This window comes from Salvelinus namaycush, chromosome 23, assembly GCF_016432855.1.
Source record: "Salvelinus namaycush isolate Seneca chromosome 23, SaNama_1.0, whole genome shotgun sequence".
Classification (NCBI taxonomy): domain Eukaryota; kingdom Metazoa; phylum Chordata; class Actinopteri; order Salmoniformes; family Salmonidae; genus Salvelinus; species Salvelinus namaycush.
The window spans coordinates 39,614,670-39,638,303 of record NC_052329.1 but is presented as its reverse complement, the minus strand read 5'-3'; the positions used below and the strand labels follow the sequence as shown (position 1 = coordinate 39,638,303).

Genomic DNA, 23,634 nt, shown 5'->3' with positions numbered 1-23,634 from the left:
CCTACCTTCACCACCTGGGGAGGCCCGTCAGAAAGTCCAGGACCCAATTGCCTAGGGCGGGGTCGAGACCCGGCCTCCAGCTTGATGATGAGCTTGGAGGGTACTATGGTGTTGAATGCGGAGCTGTAGTCAATGAACAGCATTCTTGCATAGGTATTCCTTTAATCCAGATGGGATAGGGCAGTGTGCAGTGTGATGGCGATTGCGTCGTCTGTGGACCTGTTGGGGCGGTATGCAAACTGAAGTGGATGGCCGGTAAGGTGGAGGTGATATGATCCTTGACTAGTCTCTCGAAGCACTTCATGATGTCAGAAGTGAGTGCTAGGGTACAGTAGTCATTTAGTTCAGTTATCTTTTCCTTCTTGGGTACAGGAACAATGGTAGCCATCTTGAAGCATGTGGGGACAACAGACTGGGATAGGGAGCGATTGAATATTTCCGTAAACACACCAGCCAGCTGGTCTGCACATGCTCTGAGGACGCGGCTAAGGATGCCGTCTGGGCCAGCAGCCTTGCAAGGGTTAACACGTTTAAATGTTTTACTCACGTCAGCCATGGAGAAGGAGAGGGGGGGGGGCGCAGGCAATGTTAGCGGGCCGCGACGGTGGCACTGTATTATCCTCAAAGCGGGCAAAGAAGGTGTTTAGTTTGTCTGGAAGCGTGACGTCAGTATTCGTGACGTGGCTGGATTTCTTTTTGTAGTCCGTGATTTCCTGTAGACCCTGCCTGCATACGTCTCGTGTCTGAGCCATTGAATTGCGACTCCACCTTGTCCCTGTACTGGCATTCGCTTGTTTGATTACCTTGCGGAGGGAATAACTACACTGTTTATATTCAGACATATTCCCAGACCTCTTTCCATGGTTAAATGCGGTGGATCGCGCTTTCAGTTTTGCGCGAATGCCGTCATCCATCCACGGTTTCTTGTTAGGGTAGGTTTTAATAGTCACAGTGGGTACAACATCTCCAATGCTCTTCTTTATAAACGCACTCACCGAGTCAGCGTATAGGTTGATGTTGTTCTCGGAGGCTGACCGGAAACATATTCCAGTCCGCGTGTTCAAAACAATCTTAAAGCGTGGCTTCCAATTGGTCGGACCAGCGTTGAATGGTTCTCGTCACTGGTACATCCTGTTTGAGTTTTTGCCTATAAGACGGAAGGAGCAAGATGGCATCGTGGTCGGATTTGGGAGGGCGGGGAGGGCTTTGTATGCATCATGGAAGTTAGAGTAGCAGTGGTCGAGGGTTTTGCACATGCGCGTAGCGCAAACAATATGCTGGAAGAATTTAGGTACACTTGTTCTCAAATTTGCTTTGTTAAAATCCCCAGCTACAATAAATGCAACCGCAGGATGTATGGTTTCCAGTTTGCATATAGTCCAGTGAAGTTCCTTGATGGCCGTCTTGGTGTCTGCTTGAGGGGGAATGTACACAGCTGTGACTATAACTGAGGTGAATTCTCTTGGTTGGTAAAATGGCCGGCACTTGATTGTAAGGAATTCTAGATCGGGTGAGCAGAAGGACTTGAGTTCCTGTATGCTGTTATGATTACACTATGAGTCGTTAATCATAAAGCATACACCTCCGCCCTTCCTTTTCCCAGAGAGGTGTTTATCTCTGTCGGCGCGATGCATGGAGAAGACCCAGTGGCTGAACCGATTCATCTTCCACTTCTCTTTCAACCCCACCTTTATCCGCTTCACCTCCTTCTCCTTCATTTCCCTCCTCTCTCTCAACCTCCAGTTTAAAAAGCTCCAATTCTTTCTCTTTCTTATCCTCACCCTCTCTACTTACATCTTCTCCTCCATATCCAGCTTCACACACTCCACCTCGTCATTCCATTTCTCAAACTACTCCGTATCTCCACTTTGTTCTCTCTTCTTTTCTCCCTCTCTTTTGCCTCTCATCTTCTATCCCTCCAACTCCTTTCTTCACCTCCACCTTCTCTTCCACAGCGGTTTTCATTCTGACCATCTCCTTTTCTTTCTTTTTAATAATTTCTCCTGTTCTTGTCATTTTCCTCCATCTCTCATCCACAGTCAACCTTTCCACTATTTTATTCCTCTTCAACTTCTCTTTCTCCCTGTCCGACTCCAACTTTTCTCCAGTTCCTCTTTCTGTCTATCCAGACCCTTGTCTTTCATAACGACCTCCTCCCGCTTCTTCTCCACTTCATTGTCCTCCTTCCTCACCCTCTGTTTGTCCTTCTCTGCATTGCCTCCTCTTTCCTCTCAATCTCCCCTTCCCTCTTAATTTCCTCCAACACCTCTTGTATTTCGATCTTCTCTCCCTCCTGGATTTTCTCCAGCAGTCCATAGAGAACTTTTACAGTCTTTCATCTCTGCATCCACACTCTCCTTAACTCTCTCTCTCCATTTCTTTCCTCCAGCTCTCTCGCTCCATCTGAGGAGTTGACTGGAAAAGCAATGAGAATGTGAATTAAGCTTTAAAGGTAGAGGCACGCTAGTATCAGTGGGGTGATCTGGTTAGCTGATCTGAGGAATCCCAGGTCTGGGAGAAGAATATCTAGTGAAATGTGATCTGCTCAATAAGAGAGCTGCTAGCAGGAATATATCTGAGGTGCCACCTGTTGTGTCCTGGAGCACTAAACCCAAAACACTGCCTATTATTTCTATAACACAAACTGCTTCTCAGTTGACCAAATATGGTTATCTGCTACTACACATTTGGAACTTGCATTACAATGGAAGTATTTATGACCTAGATTTGTATTCCGAATTGACAAATTAATTTTGGCTTTGTTATAGTTTGGGTTACCCTGCTGCCTTCAAAATAGGTTATGTGAACTGAGGAAATCAAATTGAGTTAACAAACTAGATAAACTTAATACGTCACACTTTATATCAGTGGGATACACTTTTTACAATAGGGTACTATGGGGTTCATAAACATAGAAATTGAGAACTGAACAAGGAGTGACACAGATCTGGCCACGGTTTCCCAAACGCATCTTAAGGCTAAATGCATCATTAGAACCGTTGTAGGAGCATTGTTCGATCTCCGAGCTGTTTCCAAAAACCATAGTTACTAAAAGTGCACTTCAACTCTCGATATTTACCGACTGCCTCATAAAACGGCTAAGTGCATTGTTAGATGTGTTCTTTCCCTATCTCGTCACTTTATACACAGATCTCCGCCAAACATAAACAGCTCTATTCTATCTGCCTCTCTGTGACCGATAACTTCAGAACGAAGTTGACTACAAATACAGTTGCCATTGTCTTTGCAACTGAACAAGCGAAGGTTAAAAAGATGTTTAAAAAAAAATTGTCCTATAGGCACTGAGCACACAAAACATTATGAACACCTGTTCTTTCCATGACAGTGACCAGGTGAATCTAGGTAAAAGCTATGATCCCTTATTCTCACTTGTAAAATCCACTTCAATCAGTGTAGATGAAGGGGAGATAGATTTTTAAGCCTTGAGAACGGGATTGTGTGCGCACCATTGAGGGTGAATGGCAAGACAAAATATTTAACTGCCTTTGAACGGGGTATGGCAGTAGGTGCCAGGTGCACCGGTTTGTGTCAAGAACTGCAACGCTGCTGGGTTTTTCACGCTCAACAGTTTCCCGTGTGTATCAAGAACGTTCCATCACCCAAAGGACATCCAGCCAACTTGACACAACTGTGGGAAGTATTAGTCAACATGGGCCAGCATCCCTGTGGAACGATTGACAGTTTGTAATCTATACCCTGACAAATTGAGGATTTTCTGAAGGCAAAAGGTGGTGGGGAAACTCAATGTTAGGAAGGTGTTATTGTTTTGCACAGTGCATTTCAAAGATAGAAATCAACTTCATGTTCAGTCAATTTAGTAATTTGTAGGGTGCTCGGTCTATATTTTGCCAGAATTTTTTTCATCATGTGTAAAGTGCGCAATGTGCCAAATGAATGCGATTTAGTGCCTCAGAGTAAGCATTCGAATAAGCCGCCTCAATAGTTGTAGTCATAAGGTGATCTCTCTAGGAGCCGATCCGTCATCAGTATTGTAAAATAATTACAACGTTAACGTTAAGATTTGAATGGCGAAATCTGATCAGAGAGCAGCACTGCCTTTCTTTCGATCCCATCAGTATCTACATGCTCCAAACGACACTTAGCGAACGCGCTTTCTGCGTGGTGTTTTGGAAAACGCGTGTTACGTCTTCGCCCGTTGTAGGAACAATGCACGGTTAAAAACATTTGTAAGCCTACGTTGCATCGCTATCGGGAAACCTAGCCCTGCATGTTATCACTAACACATACCAATATGTGGACTATATTCTAGGTTGACAGAGAACAAGTTACAGAAACGGAGACGGAGCCTTAAGAAAGAGTAAACGAGACATGTTTATTATTTAAACTATCACTTAAATAAAAAAAGTGCATAGAAAATAAACATGATTAGAAACTTTTCTTTTTACAGTTATGTACAATTGTGTTTCCTAATTATACATTCAACCTTAAGTAGTTTGTGGTTTACTATTGTGGTTTAACTTTCCTTCATTTCTGTGACAGATGAGAGAACACTGATGTACAACTAATAGGGAAAAATATTATTATCATCATCATCATCATCATCATCATCATTATTCTCATGGAGTTCAGGAGGAAGTGTTAATAAGACAAAGGTATATTCAAGGCATAAGAAGAGCCGTTTAACCGTTTCCAAGTCCTACCGCCAACTCCCCTTGATGCCACGTCCCATCTCAGGCTGATACGTTCTATACACAAGGAACAATTATAAAATTACAAATACAGTTAAGTATTTTTCCCAACTTCTTTCAAGCAGGTTCCGGCAACTACCGTGACCTGTAAATTCATGGATGTTCCAATACACAAAATAAATAAATAAAAACGCATCATCATCATCACGTTCTATAAAACAATACATGATAAGTACAACCAAAGCTTCCAAAGAGAGAGGGGTGGTAAGGGAGACAAGGAAGACTGTAAAATAACATTGGTGGGATTCGTTTTTTTTCCTGGTCTCCACAAACTCAACTCAATTATACCACCATCAAGTAAGCAGTCTAAAATCCCTGTTAAGAATTTACAAAGAATAAAAACATTCACGACAGCAACCAAACACTAAAACAAAATGGCCGACTTCAAGAAGTTCACAACCACGTTATACATCTTATTACATAAATACTGTTTCTTTTCGGGAAGGAAAAAAAAAATGAAAGAAACTGCAATGCTCCTGCCAATGGAGCATACACAGGCACAGGGAAACTGGTATTGGACATCAATATACAGAAGATGATGTACGTTAGTTATTCTAAACTGATACTGTAACACAAAACCATTATAGAGTACATTGAACATTGCTATTAACCATTATAAACCTGCTGTTTGCTACTGTAACTAAGTTTGTCTGTTCATTCCGTATATTGTATAGATACTGAAGTACATGTTACTATTTCGGTATATGTTTTTATGTATATATAGCATAATTACAAGTGAAGGAAGAGGGCCACTGGTGTGGCATGGTATTATGAAGTCCAAGAAACAACGGAATCTATCTGCCATTTAAAAACACTTGACTAATGGGTTGTTGTTCACCAAGTACTGAAACATCACACTTTACTGCTATGGATCTGTAGAGGAGTCAGAGACGGAGCCTTTGGGATTAGTAAAAGGATTACCAAAGCTATCTTTGAAGTCTTCGTTTATTCAGTGTGACCTTTTGACGTTAAACTAGAATGCCGTCCCTCAATCTTTTTCCCCCTGAAATGAAACAAACAAACTGTCCTGTGAGCTCATTTTCCCAGTCTTTTTGTGGGTTCTTTTTAACTCAAAAACAAACCGTGGTTGATACTAGAAATCACCACAATTCAGTTTTTGTATATACATTCATTAAAGACCTAGCAGCAGAATTCAGCATGACCCTGTGCCTCACCCTAAGGCTAGCCAGGATGGGAGGACAGCGAGAGCTGAACCAAAACTGTATCCCTGAATTAGCTGGCAAAACCCAGGCTGCAAGGTGGAGGAGTGTTCACTGTTGGCCTCCAGAGTGGTCCCTGCACTCTGAACGTCCCTTACACACTTGGGAGAAGGTCGAGCAGAAGTGCACTTTCCTGGGGGCCACAATTCCTAAGGGAGCTTACAAACAGTACCTGTGCTTGTGGTTTTTAAAAACATTAGGAACCCATTGTGTTTACAATGAGTAGAAAGTCATTTCCCATGTTAAGTCAGTGCCTGTCACAAGTGCAATGTGTTGGCAAAGTTATGGTTTCACTTCACAGCCTGGGCAGGGTATGGGTTGGAGAGATTCTGCGACGGCCTTACAAGATATAAAGTCAACAGACTACGAGGAAAAACGGATGACAAACCAAAAACATAACAAAAAGTCACTGGCCTGAAGTGGCTCGCTATAGGACAACTGGAGCCAGAGTTGCACAAAGCAGCAATTTGGTGAGCTTCGTTCGAGGAAATATATGCCTGTCATCAACCTATCCACTTTCTGTACCCAATGTCCCAATTCTCACCAAAACCGGGACTACTTCTGTCAATCTACTACTGTTACAAGTCACAGAGTTCGCCAAACGAAGCGTGCTCAGTTACAACAAATGCAAAGCAAGAGATCGAGTTGATGAACTCTTAACAGAGGTTGAATTGTGGCCAATGGTAACGGTTAGCCTCTTCTAACCTTTCCTAACGTCATCAGCTTCTACCGAGCTTCTAAAAAGCTTTCCATGTGTAGCCTGTCTCATGTAAACGCCACGAAACAAACGCCGGACTTCACGAGGGAGTCGAGTAGAAACACGACAAAACATTGACAGTATTAACATGAAGGCAACACTTCCATTTGGGGAATCTTGGAGCGCTGATGTGGCTATGGGCGTTAAGCCGTGTTATGTCCTTACAGTTAGCCGATTTTGGAGCGCGTTTGATCCCAAAAGGGAGACGTTGAAATTTGTAGAGACATTTTTTTTTTTTTTTTAAATTTAATTTTTAAAAAAAAGCTGAACGTGAACAAATTGCGCACGGTGAGACGGCCCAGGTCTGAATGGCGCCTCCGCGTGGTGTGTGGAATTAAGGCTGGAAAAAAGGAGATATCAGACAGCTATTCCAAAAGATGAGCACTAACAGACTCCATCAAGGGCATAAAATAATGCCATGCTGCTAACATGCAGTCAATGGAAATGTCCTTGATTGACAAATAGAGCTACTGGTGGACTGGGCTCAGCGGGGAGCGACAGCTTCAGTCTTTGGAATCCAAAAAGAAACATTCAGGCTACAAATAAAATTAAAACGGCAACAAAAAAACAGCTTTGAAAAAAGGCAGCTCAATAAAAATGTAGAGACCAAGCATTAGTGTTTGTAAACCTCTATTTCCTACAAAAATGGCAATAAAATAAATACGATTTCTTAAAAATATAAATACTATTTATAACATTAAGTGCTATTCACTAGTGAGTGCTTTTTAGTCGTTTGTATAGAAAAATATATATATTATTTACATTCTCAAAGCAAGCATGATATTTTTCTGCCCATAACAAAAAAGGACCAGAAGAGACAAGACTTCAAATGACCCGATTCGAAAATAAAATTTAAAAAACAATTCCTTTGCAACAGTAATTCATGAAATAGGCCATCATTTCAAACTTCAAATGGGCTTAAGGGGAAATCAGATTTAGGGGGATGACGTTTGGTTCTCATCGCTGTAATTCCGGACTCTGTTCTAACCAAATTTCAAATAAAGACATAACGAGTGCATACCTGCAATACAAATAGATGGCTCAGTCTATCATTTTTCCTACACAAAACCAACAATAACATTTACTACAGCAAAAAAAACGAAATAAAAGTTAGTCCCTCAACTGTCAGTCCACCAGAATCTCAGTCTAGCTTGCTAGTCACGGCCACGACAATGTAATGACCGCCACCCGACTACGTGTCTGACAATGACTCTGTACAAGTACAGTCGCGCTTAACAATAATATACACATTTAAAATAAATAAATCTACAGGCTTCTTTCTTTCCCTCTGTCGTTTCGACCCCGGCTCCCTCTAGTGTTTCTCTTCCTAACACATCTTGCGACTTGTTGCTCTGGACAGGCATAAGAACTATTTACAGTGTCTTTGAATACACAGCGAAGCAGCCCAAGCAAAGCTTTATGTTATTGCGGCTACTCCGAAGGCTGCACAGGACGCACATTCCGACAGGCAGATGTGTATAAACAGATGAGGCCAAGAGAAAAGCGTCGTCTGATCAGTTCTAATACGTCCTCGTTCTATTTCTAAAATGCAGAGAAAATTCCCTTCCACAAATTGCACTTTGGTGTGTAAAATGGAACTTACAAGGTGGCAATTCTTTTTTCATTTTTTCTGTGTGCACATAATCAATGGATTCTATGCTCACACAGAATTGAGATATCATCTCTAGAAAAATAATGTGAGGTGATGTTAAAATTCAGAACAAAATGGGCAATTTAAAATCTTTTTGAATCATTCAGAGACAGAAAACGTTGAACATTGCTAATCTTACACAGTTACCATTTCCTTTGACTTCTCAGAGTCTGAAAAGTAAACAAAAACAACCAGAGGCACAATAATAATTTGTTCTCTTTCAAAAACAGAGCTCGTCTCGAACTTAACCCGGTCTGTAACGCGCCTCTTTCTGCACAAGCCGTACAGCAAAAAGGGAGGGCAGTACTGGAAGCATCACTCTAAGACCTGGCATTGCAGGGATGGCGCCACGCTAGTCGAGGCGACTGCTTCGGCAGAGTGGGAGAAGGACCGCTAACGCCACTACCATCGCACGGCAGAGTGGGGGGCTAGTTGAGGAACTTGCGGCACTTCTTGGTTCCACAGTTGCATGGAAGCTTATTGCCCGGTTCCTCGATGGGGAATTTGTAGTCGTAGGTGAGCTCCTCGCTGCGGTAGATCTTGCGCGTGGCAAATATGACGATGTGCTTCTGCCCGTCCACGTTGATGACACGCGAGTAGCAATTGGGCTCGCACGAGTGGTTGATGAAGCGGGCGGCGTTTCCGTGCACGGTGGCGTCCACCACTTCGTAGTCGTCGATGCGGAACATGTAACAACCAACGCCCTGCAGAGGGAGGGACAGGAGGAGAAGAGAGTGAGACGCCATTGGCTGAGGATTGCATTATCAAATGACTAAAAGATCCTGACTGGTTAATGCTGTTGACACATGAAAACCACATTCAGCAGGGCCCAACATTATAGAACATTCAGATAGAAATACCTTTATTATGCAGAACGTCTCTCTCTGACAAGTAGAATAAGGACTCACGGAAGTTCTTTTCGTGACATTTCTATCGGCAACGTTCCACAACGTTTGCCTAACGAAAGTGACCCTTGTTCAGACTCAAAGCGAATGAGCACAGAGGACTGTGCCCCATTGACGCCCGGCTTCTCTTCTCACCTTGCCGTCGTAGTACTTCTCCCGTTTGTCGGTGAGGACAGAGCGGATGACGTTGCCCGAGTACTCGATCACCATCTCCCCCGCGTCGATGCTCCTCTTGCAGAACAGCCCTCGGCCGTGTATGGCTGACCTGTGAGGGGAGGACACAGGGGCTCAGTGACAACTGGGTCAACAAAGGGTTTCCCGCTTTTAAACCCCACTCTCTGGAACAAGGACGTAGCTACAGCAAAGCTGCGGTAGTAGTTCCTCTTCTCGTTAAAACCATTCCACTGAATTTGGATTTGTATCACGTAAAAAACGTCTTCCTAACCTGAACACCCCCACCGCCTCCTTGGACGTTTTCTTCAGGTGTCGGAACCTCATGGGCATGGGAAGGTCCATGCTGGTGGCCCGGCTGAAAAACAACAGTAGCAGTGTGTTACGAGTTCCAACGAAGGAAGGATGGTCTACTACCACCGTGAGGCTCCAACAGGTGGATACAGGGACGTGAACAGAAAACCAAGACGACAGACTACAAGTCCATTGTAATGATGATACGGACAATGAAGAAATAGTCCATCGTGATTTTCTGAAGTAAAAAATAAACTAAAAACAGGAATTGTGTAACAGGGCGGCGTGACTCACCGAGCAGACTTGAGCTGCACCTCCTCGTCCTCCTCGTGGGGGTTGTACTCGGGAGGCTGGCGGTGCTTGGAGGCCAGGAAGTTGAACATGTCAAACACAGACCTCCTGCGGCGAAGGCAGACGGAGCAGACACACAGGTCAGATGGCGCAAGAAAACACAACTCAATGACGCAGACTCTCTTAACCCTAGGAAGGACCTCTCCCAAATAGTGACTTGAGATCTGTTAAGGAAGATGCAGTTATCCGCTCCAAAACATCCGTTAAGAGAGCCAGCGTACAAACGGCTCACTACATATTAATTGCTGAAGTAGAATGCATAGATCTGAATTTCTTCAACAATCAAACGAAAACTAAGAGACCTGGGTCCAGCTACATAAAAAATACACTTTAGAAGTGCATCCTTCCTGAACTAATCAATGATTCGACATGATTCATCAGGTGAACGCAAGGTCTCTGCCACATGGTCTTCACCTGTCCAGTCATGACTCAGTGATGACTTTAAGGAAAGGATGACGGCAGGATGCACATGGACGCTGGTCCAGGCAGGAGAAGGGACCTCGTTATAATAATACATAGAAGAAAAGACGGTACATTTGTCTGGATACTAATCCAATCCTATGCCTTTAAGTGTTGGAAGAGGGCTGTACCTGTGGTGGAGCTCGGCGCGGGCCGAGCCGTGGGGGTTGATCGGGGGCTTGTCGGCCTCCTCGGGCTTGTGGAAGCGGAAGCGGTAGCTGCGACAGTGCCTGGAACCATACAGCTGCTCCAGCAGGAACACCACAGCATCGTGGAGGACCCCCAGCATCCGCAGACCGTTCACTCCTGAGAGGAAAAAAAAAAAAAGATTGAGAGAAAGAATGATAGACAGAACAAAGGAAGGAGTCGAGGGGTACAGAGGGGAAAAAAAAGTTTGATGAGTGACCGTTTCATTCTTCAAAAGAAATGAACCGGCACAAACAAAATAAAATCTGATAAGTGGTACTTTACCTTCAAAGGAGAGCTCTTTGAGTCTGGCGTTGGAGCGGGCCTCCTGGACTTTATCTGTCAGGGATTTCCAGGCCTCTGTGGGTCAGAGGGAGAAGACAGGTCAGCTTAGTATCTCATAACAGTGTTAGTATTAAAGTACACATTTAGTTCTTAATCTGTACGAGGATTTGGAAATTAGAGACCTTGACTGTTACACATTCACTTCAATAACTTTAGAGCTATTTTCTACCATTGAGCGTCATAACCATGCTGCATGGAAACACAGAGCATACGGTCAGGACTTCGGATACCTTCGATACTCTCGCAGCGGATCTGGAAGCCATCGTCGCTGCAGATCTCAAAGATGAGTCCCTTCTTGGGCTTGCTGTCCATAGAAGAGTCCCTGCGGCAACCCTCCTGGTCAGGGGTGGCCACCAGTAGAGAGCCAGCGGTGGTCTCGCCTTTCTCCTCAGGGAACTCACTGGTTTTACTGGTTAGAGCAGGAGAAACATTACCCATTGGACATATTAATAGTATAGAAAAATGGAAATGGGTGACAAGCTTGCATTACTTACCTTTTGCAGGTGCCCCTGTCTCTGGGCTTGCCTGTGTCCATGGACTCGGGAGAGACTGGCTCTCTAGAGCTGCAGTGGTAGAGGGAATTCAAATATGGATATGTTGCAGGTGGAAACCATAGTATCATAACACACGTTTAGTGAACTCAGTATAGTCCTAGTTGATTATTTCATGAGTTATCTTTTATGTGAGAATCTTACCCAGGAGTGGAAGGTGCCCGGTCTCCCTGCGTCTCCCGAGGAGGCTCTGTCTGCCAACCCTTGTGTTTCTTCCCGCTGGCCTTGTCTGGACTCTGCCTCGTCCGCTTGGCTTTCTGCTTCCCTTTCCCAGAGCCCGTAAATGCCGTTGCTGCAGAGCTACACTTCAGCTCTTGTTTCTGCTCTGATGAGGGCCTGGATATAGGCATGGCGCTTGAGCTTTGAGAGCGGGAACTCTGGGAGAACACTCCAACCGGATGTCCCTTGCCGGAGTCTTGTGAGACCGGGCTGGGGGCCAGAGCCACAGGTTGTCCACTAGCATTTGGCGGGTGTTGCTGCCGCTGGAAAGTGCCGCTTTCCGGGTCCACCTGTTGGCTGACGGACATGCTGATGGTCTGATGGGAGGGAATCACGCAGATGCTGCTGGCGATGGAGGTCTGGGCAGGGCTGCACAGCTGAGACATCAAAGGTGCTCCAGACTGGAGGAGCATCTGTTGCTCCGGAAGGCCCAGGTTGTGCGGGGTGGCTTTGAAGAGGAGGCTGCTGATGGGTCCCGTGATTTCAGCGGAGCTGAGCACCGGGGTGCTGAGAGAGACAGAGCCTGGCGCAATGAGGCCTCCGGGCCCACTGGGCTGAGCCATGGACACCATGTTCAGCACTGCTGACTGGTTGGGGTTGAGCCCTGAGATAGTGCAGGGCAGCAGGTGGGTGGAAGAGTCGTGGCCCAGGATGCCAGGCTGCCCACTGGGAAGAGGCCTCCTCTGCTGGATGGGCTCAAAGTACATGACTCCCGATTTGGGTCTCTTGATAATGTTGGGGACATTGCGGTGAGAAGTGGTGGCGGCCGTGGTCAGGGTGCCCAGCTCGACCAGTCCGGACTGGGCTATATGTGGCGAGGACAGGTTGATCAGAGTCATGTTGGGTCTCACCTCAGACGGGGCCAGGGTGGGCTGGCTCCTGGAGCGGGCTAGTTTCTTGGTCTTCCGCGGCTGGAGACGGGAAATGGGTCGCTTCTTGCCGTGTCCAGACGCGAGCACTGCCGAGGACGTGGAGATGGAGGCAGCGCTGGACACGATGGTCACGTTGGGGGCCAGGTCGTGCCTCCGTCCGGCCTCGGTCACCAGGATCTGGGGCTCATGGGAGGGCACCCCGATCAGGAGGCCGGAGGGGGTGCTGGGAATGCCAGGCTGGAAGCCCGCCTGGGTGGTGCCGGTGAAAGTATGGATCTGAGGGTGATGGGACATGGTGCCCAACACTTTACCCCCAGCAGGAAAGATGGGCTGGGAGGTGGTTATCCCAGTGGTGAGCCCTGTGGTTAGAGTCATGGTATCCATCACTCCTGTTGCGCTGACCGATGGCCTGATCTGGATCTTCTGAGTGACACCATTGGGGAGAGTCTGTAGGACGTAGAGGGGTTGCAGATGCTGGTTGACCACTATGAGTTTTTCCGGGCCTGGTTTTAAATGAGAGGTGGTCTGGACAGCCATGCTGGCCACCTGGGAGGGTCCGGGGCTGACTGAAGATGCAGCAGTGATGTACTTCTGTCCCTGGAGAGGCAGGGTGGGGGAGCTGGGTAGGACTGGGGTCCCAGAGCTCCTGGTCAGATCCTGGTTATCTGCTTCGACCACCTGGCCCAGGGAGGGACTAGTGATATGCTCAAACTGCTCCGGGGTCATGTGGCCTTCTCTTACCTGAGATTCTCGGCTACCTCCACTTCCTTCCTGCTGGCTCTCAGGGGACACACCGGCCCCTCCTCTCTGCTGCTTGTCCTCGCCTCCTTTCTCTGCGATGGCATCGTCAGAGGCTGCCAGGGACAGTATGGTGCGTTCTGAGCCCTCTGAGATGAGGCCGCCATGGTTCTGGTTGTTGACCGTGGGGCTGCGAGTGGTCAGGACAGAGAGGTCAGAGGGCAGCTCCAGAGGCAGACCATATGGCTCTTCGACCGAGATGGACGTGCTCACCCCACTCTCCGCGGGCTCAGCACTGGCCAGCGGCCGAGGGAAGTCCTCGAAGAGGATGTCTTTGCGGCGGTTGACGCCCACCCCATAGCCCTCGTCCAGGGAGAGGAGCTCGGAGGAGGAGGCCTCAGGCTGCTGCCCGAGGGCCTGCATGGAGGGCGTGTTGAGGACAAACTCCATGATGTCCGATGGCAGGATGTTGCCGCAGTCGTCACTGTTGTTGTTGTCCGAGTCTGACTTGAGCAGGTCAGTGCTAAGTGAGAGCTGGGTCTCCAGAGGGTCCTGTCTCTGGGACGACTTCACCCCACCCAGAGGGAGAGAGCTGTCCTTCTGGCTCTTCCTGCCTTCTCGGCTGTTGTTGCTACTGCTACCGCTGCTCCCACCCCCTCCGCTGCTGTTGTCCGCCTCCTTCCCAGAGTCGTTCTCCAGCTTCTCCATGTGCCTCTCTCTGCCCTTCCTCTTTCCTGTGCTCTTGTGGGAAGAGGACGCTGCGGTGGCCGTGGTGGTGGTGTTGGTGGTGCTCGCGCTGGCGTCACTCTCTGAGCTGTCATCAATGCCGTCCAGCTGGCCAATCTGCTGGTGGCTCAGGAGGCTCCGGGTGGGAACTCCATCCACAGCAGCAACGACCCTCTCCTCCTCCTCATCATCCTTCAGGAAGCGCTGCAGCTGAGAGCCCCTCCCCAGGCACTGGTCAATCCCCTCGATTGAGGGCATCACAGGGCCGGGGTTGATGATGGTGCGGGTGAAGTTGTAATAGTATGGATCCTTGTTGGAACACTGGCTGAATCCCCCTTCCTCTTCTTCTCCGCTGTCCCCTGAGGAGGAGTTACTCCTATCGTCTGCCCCGTCCACTTGGCCTTCGGCCGAGCGCCTACTGCCCCCGGCCTTCCTCTTCCCAGGCCCGTCCCCGCTGCTGCTGTAGAAAGGGATATCCTCCTCTCCATAGGAGCGCACCCCGTAGAAAGGAGTCAGGCCGAAGAACATGTTGGAGCGGGCCCTGGCGCTGCGCCTTGGGTAACGTCGCTTGGCCGAGCCCGAGCAGTCACTGTCGTCCTCGTGGCGTTTGTCCCCGTCGCCGCCTTCCTCCTCCAGCAAGGCGTGGTCATCCCTGTCGCTGGTCCCCTCGTCCTTGGTGCAGTGAGCCAGGAGGCGCTTCTCCTCGCGGTCCTCCGGGTGCAGTGGCGGGCTGGTCGACTCTGAGCTCTCCGAGCAGGCCGACGGGGAGAAGAGCACGGAGCAGGAAGACCTGCGGTGGGGGGGTCCCTCCAGGCCCACTGGACAGATGGAAGTGGTGGTGCAGGAGTCAGAGGAAGTGCTCACGGTGTTAGTCCCGTTCGGGTCGGTCTTCAGCGGCGTCAGGGACGCCTTGACTATAGCCCGCTTTTTGTCTCTAGCAGCCGCGACTTCGTTGGCTGTTACTCTTGCTTGAACCTGTGAAGCCCTCATGCTTCTCTCCGAGGCTAACCTGGGCTGCTTGATGGCCTCTAGGCTGGAGCTGTTCTTCTCAGGACTGGAGAATCTCTCCCTGCTCTTTGAAGATCGTCCTCTTCCCTGATTCTCCAGCTTTTCCACCTCCTGCTTGCCAATGGCTTTGGTGTTGTTGCTGAGGGTTGCAGCCTTGCTGTTGCAGTTCTGAGAGGTCGGGGTTGGAGAGTTAGTGGTTCCACCAGTGTCCTTAGAATTGTTGTTGTTGAGCGTGGGGTTCTTGTTGCTGTTCTGAGGGGTCTTCTCCCTCTCTTTAGATGCCTCTCGGCTGTCGATTGTTCGGACTTTGGAGTGCTTGTCTTTGGTGGTGGCGGCCGAGTGGCTGGAGGGAACAGCCGGGGTGGCTTGGGAGCTCCGTTTGATGAAATCATCCTCAGCCCCCGAAGACCACAGGGGCTTCATGGCGGCGGCAGGGGCTGGCCCCGACAGATAGTCCTGGGACTTCCTTCCAACGCTTTTGTGAAACAGGGGCTGGGGAGACCCCAATTTCCCAGAATCTTTAGAGGCTTGCGCCAAGGTCACACTTCCCTCCTTGGCCGGGTTGCTACTACTACCACCACCACCTCTGTCCTTGGACAGGGTCGTGGTGACACAGTGGCGGGAGAGGAGCGTGACGCCAGCCGACAGGTCTGGGACCTTCCCGCCCTGCTTCCCCTTCTCCGCCTGGGATTTGCTGTTGCTGGCCCTTTGGTGCCCTGTCAGGACACCTGTACCTGGTGGTGGGGAGGCCTGGCTCGCTCCTGCCATCCCTGGGGCCATTGGGGAAAGTTTGGGGTTCTCTCCCACAGCCTGCTTGCCAGGCGCACTTTCTTTCCCACCGTCTGTCTTCATCTCAGAGATGCTGTGGTGGTGTCTGTGTTGACCTCCAGGGCTGAGTGAGCTAGTCTCGCGGCTCTGCGTTCGGACTCCGCTGGCGGGCGGCTTCCCCGTATCCCTTAGGCCCAGGTCTCTGGAGGCAGAGGAGACCACAGGGGGTGGGGTGGAAGAAGAGACCAGGGCTAATTGGTTCATGGCGGCAGCCACCCCGGCCCGTGGAGGGGAGACTACCTTCTGTCTGGGCTGGGGGGAGAGGGAAGAGGTGCTGTGGCGCCGGGAGCCGATGCTCCTTAGGCCGGAACTCAGAAGGGGGTCCCCTACCGTCACAATCTCATGGGCCGACTGAAAGGATCCGCCTGCAAAACATGGACATAAACACATTTCACCATACTGCATGTCTCCACGTGTGAATGGGAGTTTACAATGACAGTTTGAGGTAAATGGGGTAAAGAGTTGGAAGATACCTGGGGATGGAAGTGGTCTGGAGCCAGGGGAGCGCTGGCACGGGGGGTAGCTTGGGTGCCTGTTCCGTGTGTAAACTTTAGGAGGATTGGGGCTGGAGGGCAGCAGGGACAGACGGTTGGAGGGCTTCAGAGAGTCAAAAGGGCCGGGCACCGGAGACAGGACTTTATCTGTCAACGAAAGGTTTAATGCAATCAATTCTTCAGAATGCTGCATTTTGGAGGAAGAGCTTGCAAGTAAGCATTTCACTGTACCGTTTGCGCCTGCGGTACCCTGTGCACGTGATAAAATAAACGTATTGAATGCGTTTACACGCCGGCTACGAACTAGACCAAATGCAGTGCCGCAATGAATAATGTAGCGATGCAGCATTCTGGCTCACACACACACCTAAGATGGGCGTAAAAGGGCTGTGGGAGATGGTGCGGTTCTCCTCTGGAAGAGCACTCTTTAGGTCCGGCTCCACCACGGTGGGACGACACACCAGGATCCTGCAGGTGTAGACACACCGCTTCCGGGCGTCTAGAGTGCTCCAGTACACCCTGGAACACCTGTGGTGACAGAAACCAGCAAATTGATCAGTCTTCTGTTGCACTGACCGCTTCACATTAAAAAAGACAGCCGCGGCACTGTGTGTACTTACTGGTAGCCGATGGGGAAGAGTTTGCGCTCGCAATCCGAGAGCTCGGTCAGTATTCCAAGGCAATCGATGGTCATGGAGCCTGCGATGAAAAAAAACAAAAAACAAAAAAAGGTAGAACCCCCAATCCAAGGAGGCCATTCAGAAAAATGTTTGTTGGGCCAGCTAGTGTCTCAAAACTCCGCGAACGCCCCTGGCCGTTTCACTACTTTGGGAAAGCTCTGAAATAGCACAGCTTATTCACCTAACTCAAGGACTTGATGATCAGTTGACCATTTGATAAAATCAGGCGTGCTGCATAGCTCTGGAATAGATCAAATATGATCAGATAACGACTGGGGTTCCCAGGGAGAGGTTACAGACAGAGTAAGCAGAGCCATATGTAGTGTGTATCCCAAACGGCACCCTATCCTCTATATAGTACACTACTTTTGACCAGAGCCCTATGGGTCCTGGTCAAAAGTAATGCCATAAATAGGAAATAGGGTGCCGTTTGGGACTAGTCCATAGAGGTCTCTATACATGGCTGTGGAGGGGGATAATATGAACACACACACCTATCATCATGTGGATGTTCTCCGGCTGAAGACCGGTCAGGAACTTCCTCCGCAGGCTGATCCCCTCCAGGTCCACCAGGATCCTCCGCGTGACCTCGAAGCCAGACTCGGACACCACCTGGGCAAGGAAGTCATGCATTTCAAACAAAGTACCTACAAGTGCGCCCTTCTCCTCACCATGACCTCAGTTTGACCCATGCTGCAGTATGATTTCGATAGATACGGGCTAATTGCATGCATGTTGTTTTTACCTTTTACCAGTAAGCCAGAGCTTTAAAAAAAAATTTTTTTTTAAAAAGACATTGAATCAACATTTTTATCTGTAAAGTTTTGGTATGTTCTAGATGTTTCTTTGTGTGTGATGCTGCAGGTGGGTAAGGGAGGTGGGCTGGAGAAGATAAGGAAGGAGTTCTGCTTTGCATCTCACCTCTCCTTTGATGAGGTCCCGGTGGCGCTGGCAGTAGACCTTCTTGTCCTCCAGGAAGACACAGTGGCGCTGCCGGGCACACATGAAGTGGTAGTTTCTGGTGCAGGAGGTCAAGCAGCAGCCCACTGTTGCGCCGGGACGTTGGCAGTTCTCGCAGCGCTGCCGGGAGGAAAACAAACATCACAGGACACTGCCATTAGACATAGATAGATACTCAACAACACCGACTCCAGGTCATTTGAGTAATAATAAATACGATTTTTTTTAAAGAAAGACACTTTCATATATTTAGTATCAAGAGCTTGCATAATAGAAGACACAATGCAAATGATGCACAGAATCAAGTAATGGCAACATGCGTTTTCAAGTGAAACACACACTACATGACCAAAAGTATGTGGACACCTGCTTGTCAAACCTCTTATTCCAAAATCATGGGCATTAATATGGAGTTGGTCCCCCCTTCACTGCTATACCAGCCTCCACTCTTCTGGGAAGGTTTCCCACTAAATGTTGGAACATTGCTGCGGGGACTTGCTTCCATTTAGCCACAAGAGCAATAGTGAGGTCGGGCACTGATGTTGGGCGATTAGGCCTGGCTCGCAGCCGGTGTTCCAATTCATCCCAAAAAGTGCTTGATGTGGTTGAGTTCAGGGCTCTGTGCAGCCCAGTCATGTTCTCCCAGACCGATCTCAACAAACCATTTCTGTATGGACCTCGCTTGGTGCACAGGGGCATTGTCATGTTGAAACAGGAAAAGGGCCTTCCCAAAAGTTGGAAGCACAGAATCGTCTACAATATCATTGTATGCTGTAGCGTTAAGATCTCCCTTCACCGGACCTAAGGGGCCTAACCATGAACCATTCCTCCACCAAACTTTACAGTTGGCACTATGCATTGGGAAGGTTGCGTTCTCCTGGCATCCGCCAAACCCAGATTTGTGCGTTGGACTGTCAGATGGTGAAGCACGATTCATCACTCCAGAGAACGCATTTCCACTGCTCCAACTGACGAACTGATGAAAGGTGGCATCCTATGACGGTGCCACGTTGAAAGTCACTGAGCTCTTCAGTAAGGCCATTCTACAGCCAATGTTTGTCTATGGGGATTGCATGGCTTTGCTTTCAATTTTACACACCTGTCAGCAACACGTGGCTGAAACAGCCGAATCCACAAATTTTAAGGGGTGTACTAAATTAATATAGACTATACATACAAAAGTAAGAATCTCCATTTACTAAGAATAAACATTGCTTTCGCAAAGTATTCAGACCCCTTGACTTTCCCCCCCCAAAATGTACGATAAAGCGTTATTCTAAAATGTATTAAAAAAAATGTTCCCCCCCCCCAATCTACACACAACACTCCCATTACGACAAAGAAAAAATAGGTTTAGAAATATCACATTTACAAAAGTATTAAGACCCTTACTCAGTACTTTGTTGAAGCACCTTTGGCAGCGATTCCAGCCTCGAGTCTTCTTGAGTATGACGCTACAAGCTTGGCACACCTGTATTTGGGGAGTTAGTACCATTCTAATCTGCAGATCATCTCAAGCTCTGTCAGGTTGGATGGGGAGCATTGAAGCACAGCTATTTTCAGGTCTCTCCAGAGATGTTTGATCGGGTTCAAGTCCGGGCTCCGGCTGGGCCACTCAAGGACATTCAGAGACATGTACCGAAGCTACTCCTGCGTTGTCTTGGCTGTGTACTTAGGCTCATTGTCCTGTTGGAAGGTGTACCTTTGCCCCAGTCTGAGGTCCTGAGCGCTCTGGAGCAGGTTTTCATTAAACATTTAAATGTTTTATTTTATTTAACCTTTATTAAATAAACTAGGCAAGTCAGTTAAGAACAAATTCTTATATACAATGACTGCCTACTCCATCCAAACCCGGACGACACTGGGCCATTTGTGCGCCGCCCTATGGGACTCCCAATCACGGCCGGATGTGATACAGCCTGGATTCGAACCAGGTACTATAGTGATGCCTCTTGCACAGAGTTACAGTTTTTTAGACCGCTGCGCTACTCGGGAGCCCAAAATCCTTCATCAAGGATCTCTACATGTCGCTGTGATCCTGACTAGTCTCCCAGTCCCTGCTGCTGAAAAACATCCCCACAGCACGATACTGCCACCACCATGCGTCACCCTTAGGGATGGGGCCAGGTTTCCTCCAGACGTGACGCTTGGCATTCAGGTCAAAGAGCTCAATCTTGGTTTCATCAGACCAGAGAATCTTGTTTCTCATGGTCTGAGATTCCTTTAGGTGCCCTTTGGCAAACTCCAAGTGGGCTGTCATGTGCCTTTTACTGAGGAGTGGCTTCCGTCTGGCCACTCTACCATAAAGGCCTGATTAGTGGAGTGCTACAGAGATGGTTGTCCTTCTGGAAGGTTCTCCCATCTCCACAAAGGAACTCTGTCAGACTGACCATAGGGTTCTTGGTCCCTTCTCCCCCGATTTTGGCCAGGTGGCCTACTCTGGGAAGAGTCTTGGTGCAAACAGGATGCACCTTAGCTCAATTGAGTCTCATAGCAAAGGGTCTGAATACTTATCTAAATAAGTTCATTTTATAATAAATTTAGCAAAAATCTCTAATAACCTGTTTTCGCTTTGTCATTATGGGGTATTGTGTGTAGATTGCAGGCTGTAAAGTAAAAGAAATACGGAAAAAGCCAAGGGGTCTGAATATTTTCCGAAAGCACTGTACATCTCGTACAAATAGGTATTTTGGTTTATTAGTCTTACCAACTGTTTCCCTCGGATGACGGCCATGTGGACGTTTTTCAGAGAGCCATCATCATCCTCGAACACCTCGGCTGACCACAGGGCACAGTTCACGTGGGTCCACTCGTTCTGCCCGATGTACAGCAGCCTGCCGCCCTCCTGAAACCAGACACAAGCACAAAGAACACGATCAAGAGCTGTACCACGACTAATCGCGACTGCTAAGGTGGTGTTAAGCACAACTTTGACTTACGTTGGTGTTATCATCTCCGTACTTGAGACACAGCACACACTGGCGGTTGTCGCTGACGCCAGGGGGTGGGAGCAGCTCAGGACTGTCTTCACAGCTCAGGTCTGAGAGAGAGAAGAAAGCAAGCCACAAACACATAATTTCCTGCAACTGAAACAGTATCAAAAAGTGTATCATTAAATACTTAGTGTAGGTGTGTAACCTAAATGGCACCATATTCCCTATACAGTATATAGGAAAAGGTGCACTACTTTTGTTCCTAGGTGTTGCCCTATAGTTGTGTTGAGCAGACTCACCGTGGAGCATAGGGGGTGTTTGAGGAAGTAGAGGCCGGGGCGGAGGGGGGGAGTAGGGCTCTCCGGGGGTCTTGGGGCAAGGGGCCGGGATGATCTTCTTCCTAAGGGGCTGCCCGGCGCGGGCGATCTCCTCGCGCTCCTGCCACTGGGCGTAGTTGTGGTCCAGGGAGGGGGGCAGCACGGCGTTGGGGAGGAGGCCACTGCTGCAAGAGAAACAGACAGGTAGAGACTCAGACCCGGTTTGAAACCTTTATAAACGCATCCTTCCACTCTTGAAGTGTTAACATTGAATTGGTGAAAGCAAGTTTTTCCACTGCATTGATTTCACCAATTATGTCAATTTAGATCAGTGAACACAGTAGTTCAAGTACAGCAACAACATATGAACAGGGTCTAACACAGATTGCAATAATTCTCAAACTGTTATACCTCAAAGCAGTGCATTTGGTACATTTTCAAGAGCGCAGACAAACCAAAATGTAAATTATAATCTAACCGCTTATAACCTTCTGAACGACTCACTAAATTGGGTTTACAACTTTAATTAGCAAAAACACAAAAAAGGCCACGGTAGCAGATAATGGACCCCATCAGATATTTATGTAGTTGGTTCTGTTTAGTAACTAATATACAGTGCATTCAGTAAGTATTCAGTTACAGCCTTATTCTAAAACTGATTAAAATAGTTTTTTCCCTTCAGTCTACACACAACAACCCATAAAAAAACACTTAAATATTACAGAAATATTCAGACCCTTCACTCAGTACTTTGTTGAAGTGCCTTTAGTAGCGCTCCACACTGTCCTTTCCCACCTGGACAAAAGGAACACTTATGTGAGAACGCTATTTATTGACAACAGCTCAGCGTTCAACACCGTAGTGCCTTCAAAGCTCCTCACTAAGCTAAGGACCCTGGGACTAAACACCTCCCTCTGCAACTGGATCCTGGAATTCCTGACGGGCCGCCCCCAGGTGGTAAGGGTAGGCAACAACATCTGCCACGCTGATCCTCAACACGGGGGCCCCTCCGGGGTGTGTGCTCAGTCCTCCTGTACTCCGTTAACCCATGACAGCATGGCCAGGCATGACTCCAACACCATAATTAAGTTTGCCGACGACAAACCAGCGGTAGGCCTGATCCCCGAGAACGATGAAACAGCCTATAGGGAGAAGGTCAGAGACCGTGGCCGTGTGGTGCCAGGATAGCAACATCTACCTCCAAGTGATCAAGACAAAGGAGATGATTGTGGACTACAGGAGGAGGAGGACCGGACACGCCCCAATTCCCATCAACAGGGCTGTAGTGGAGCTGGTTGAGAGCTTCAAGTTCCTTGGTGTCCACATCACCAACAAACTATCATGGTCCAAACACACCAAGACAGTCGTGAAGAGGGCACGACAAAGCCTATTCCCCCTCAGGAGACTGAAAAGATTTGGCATGGGTCCTCAGAGCCTCAAAAAGTTCTACAACTGCACCAGAGAGCATCCTGGCTGGTTGCATCACCACCTGGTATGGCAACTGCTCGGACTCTGACCGCAAAGCACTACAGAGGGTAATACGTAGGCCCAGTACATCACTGGGGCCAAGCTTCCTGCCATCCAGGACCTCTATACCAGGCTGTGTCAGAGGAAGGCCCTAAAAATGGTCAAAGACTCCAGCCACCTTAGTCAAAGACTGTTCTCTCTGCTACAGCACGGCAAGCTGTACCGGAGCGTCAAGTCTTAACTTCTACCCGCAAGCCATAAGACTCCTGAACAGCTAACCAAATGGCTACCTGGACTATTTGCATTGTCCCCCCGCCGCCTCTTTTACCACTGCTGCTACTCTCTGGTTCGCTACCTACATATTACCTCGACTAACCTGAGCCCCCGCACATTGACTCTGTACCGGTACCCCCTGTATATAGCCTCACTATTGTTATTTTACTCTTTTTTACTTAACTTGTTTGGGATAGGGGGAAGCATTTTCACTTTTGGATGAATAGCGTGCCCAGAGTGAACTGCCTCCTTCTCAGTCCCAGATGCTAATATATGCATATTATTTTTAGTATTGGATAGAAAACACTCTGAGGTTTCTAAAACTGCTTGAATGATGTCTGAGTATAACAGAACTCATATGGCAGGCAAAACCCTGAGAAAGAATCCAAACAGGAAGTGGGAAATCTGAGGTTTGTAGTTTTTGAACTCACCCCTATCGAATACACAGTGGGATATGGGTTAATTTTCACTTCCTAAGGCTTCCACTAGATGTCAACCG

The 23,634-nt window shown here is 48.2% G+C and overlaps 1 protein-coding gene across 1 annotated transcript in view; it reads right to left on the bottom strand.

Annotated features, from left to right (window-relative positions):
- Nucleotides 1-4,333: 4,333 nt before the first annotated feature.
- Nucleotides 4,334-23,634, bottom strand: part of kmt2a (lysine (K)-specific methyltransferase 2A) — a 52,300-nt gene continuing 32,999 nt past the window's right edge. The window contains 18 exon segments of the mRNA XM_038961615.1: nucleotides 4,334-9,062; nucleotides 9,399-9,528; nucleotides 9,709-9,792; nucleotides 10,023-10,127; nucleotides 10,670-10,844; nucleotides 11,010-11,084; nucleotides 11,300-11,512; nucleotides 11,556-11,632; nucleotides 11,765-13,100; nucleotides 13,146-16,376; nucleotides 16,485-16,652; nucleotides 16,873-17,033; nucleotides 17,126-17,204; nucleotides 17,680-17,797; nucleotides 18,107-18,265; nucleotides 20,853-20,990; nucleotides 21,085-21,185; nucleotides 21,378-21,580. Coding sequence (XP_038817543.1) covers nucleotides 8,787-9,062; nucleotides 9,399-9,528; nucleotides 9,709-9,792; nucleotides 10,023-10,127; nucleotides 10,670-10,844; nucleotides 11,010-11,084; nucleotides 11,300-11,512; nucleotides 11,556-11,632; nucleotides 11,765-13,100; nucleotides 13,146-16,376; nucleotides 16,485-16,652; nucleotides 16,873-17,033; nucleotides 17,126-17,204; nucleotides 17,680-17,797; nucleotides 18,107-18,265; nucleotides 20,853-20,990; nucleotides 21,085-21,185; nucleotides 21,378-21,580 — 6,829 coding nt within the window. The 3' untranslated portion in view covers nucleotides 4,334-8,786.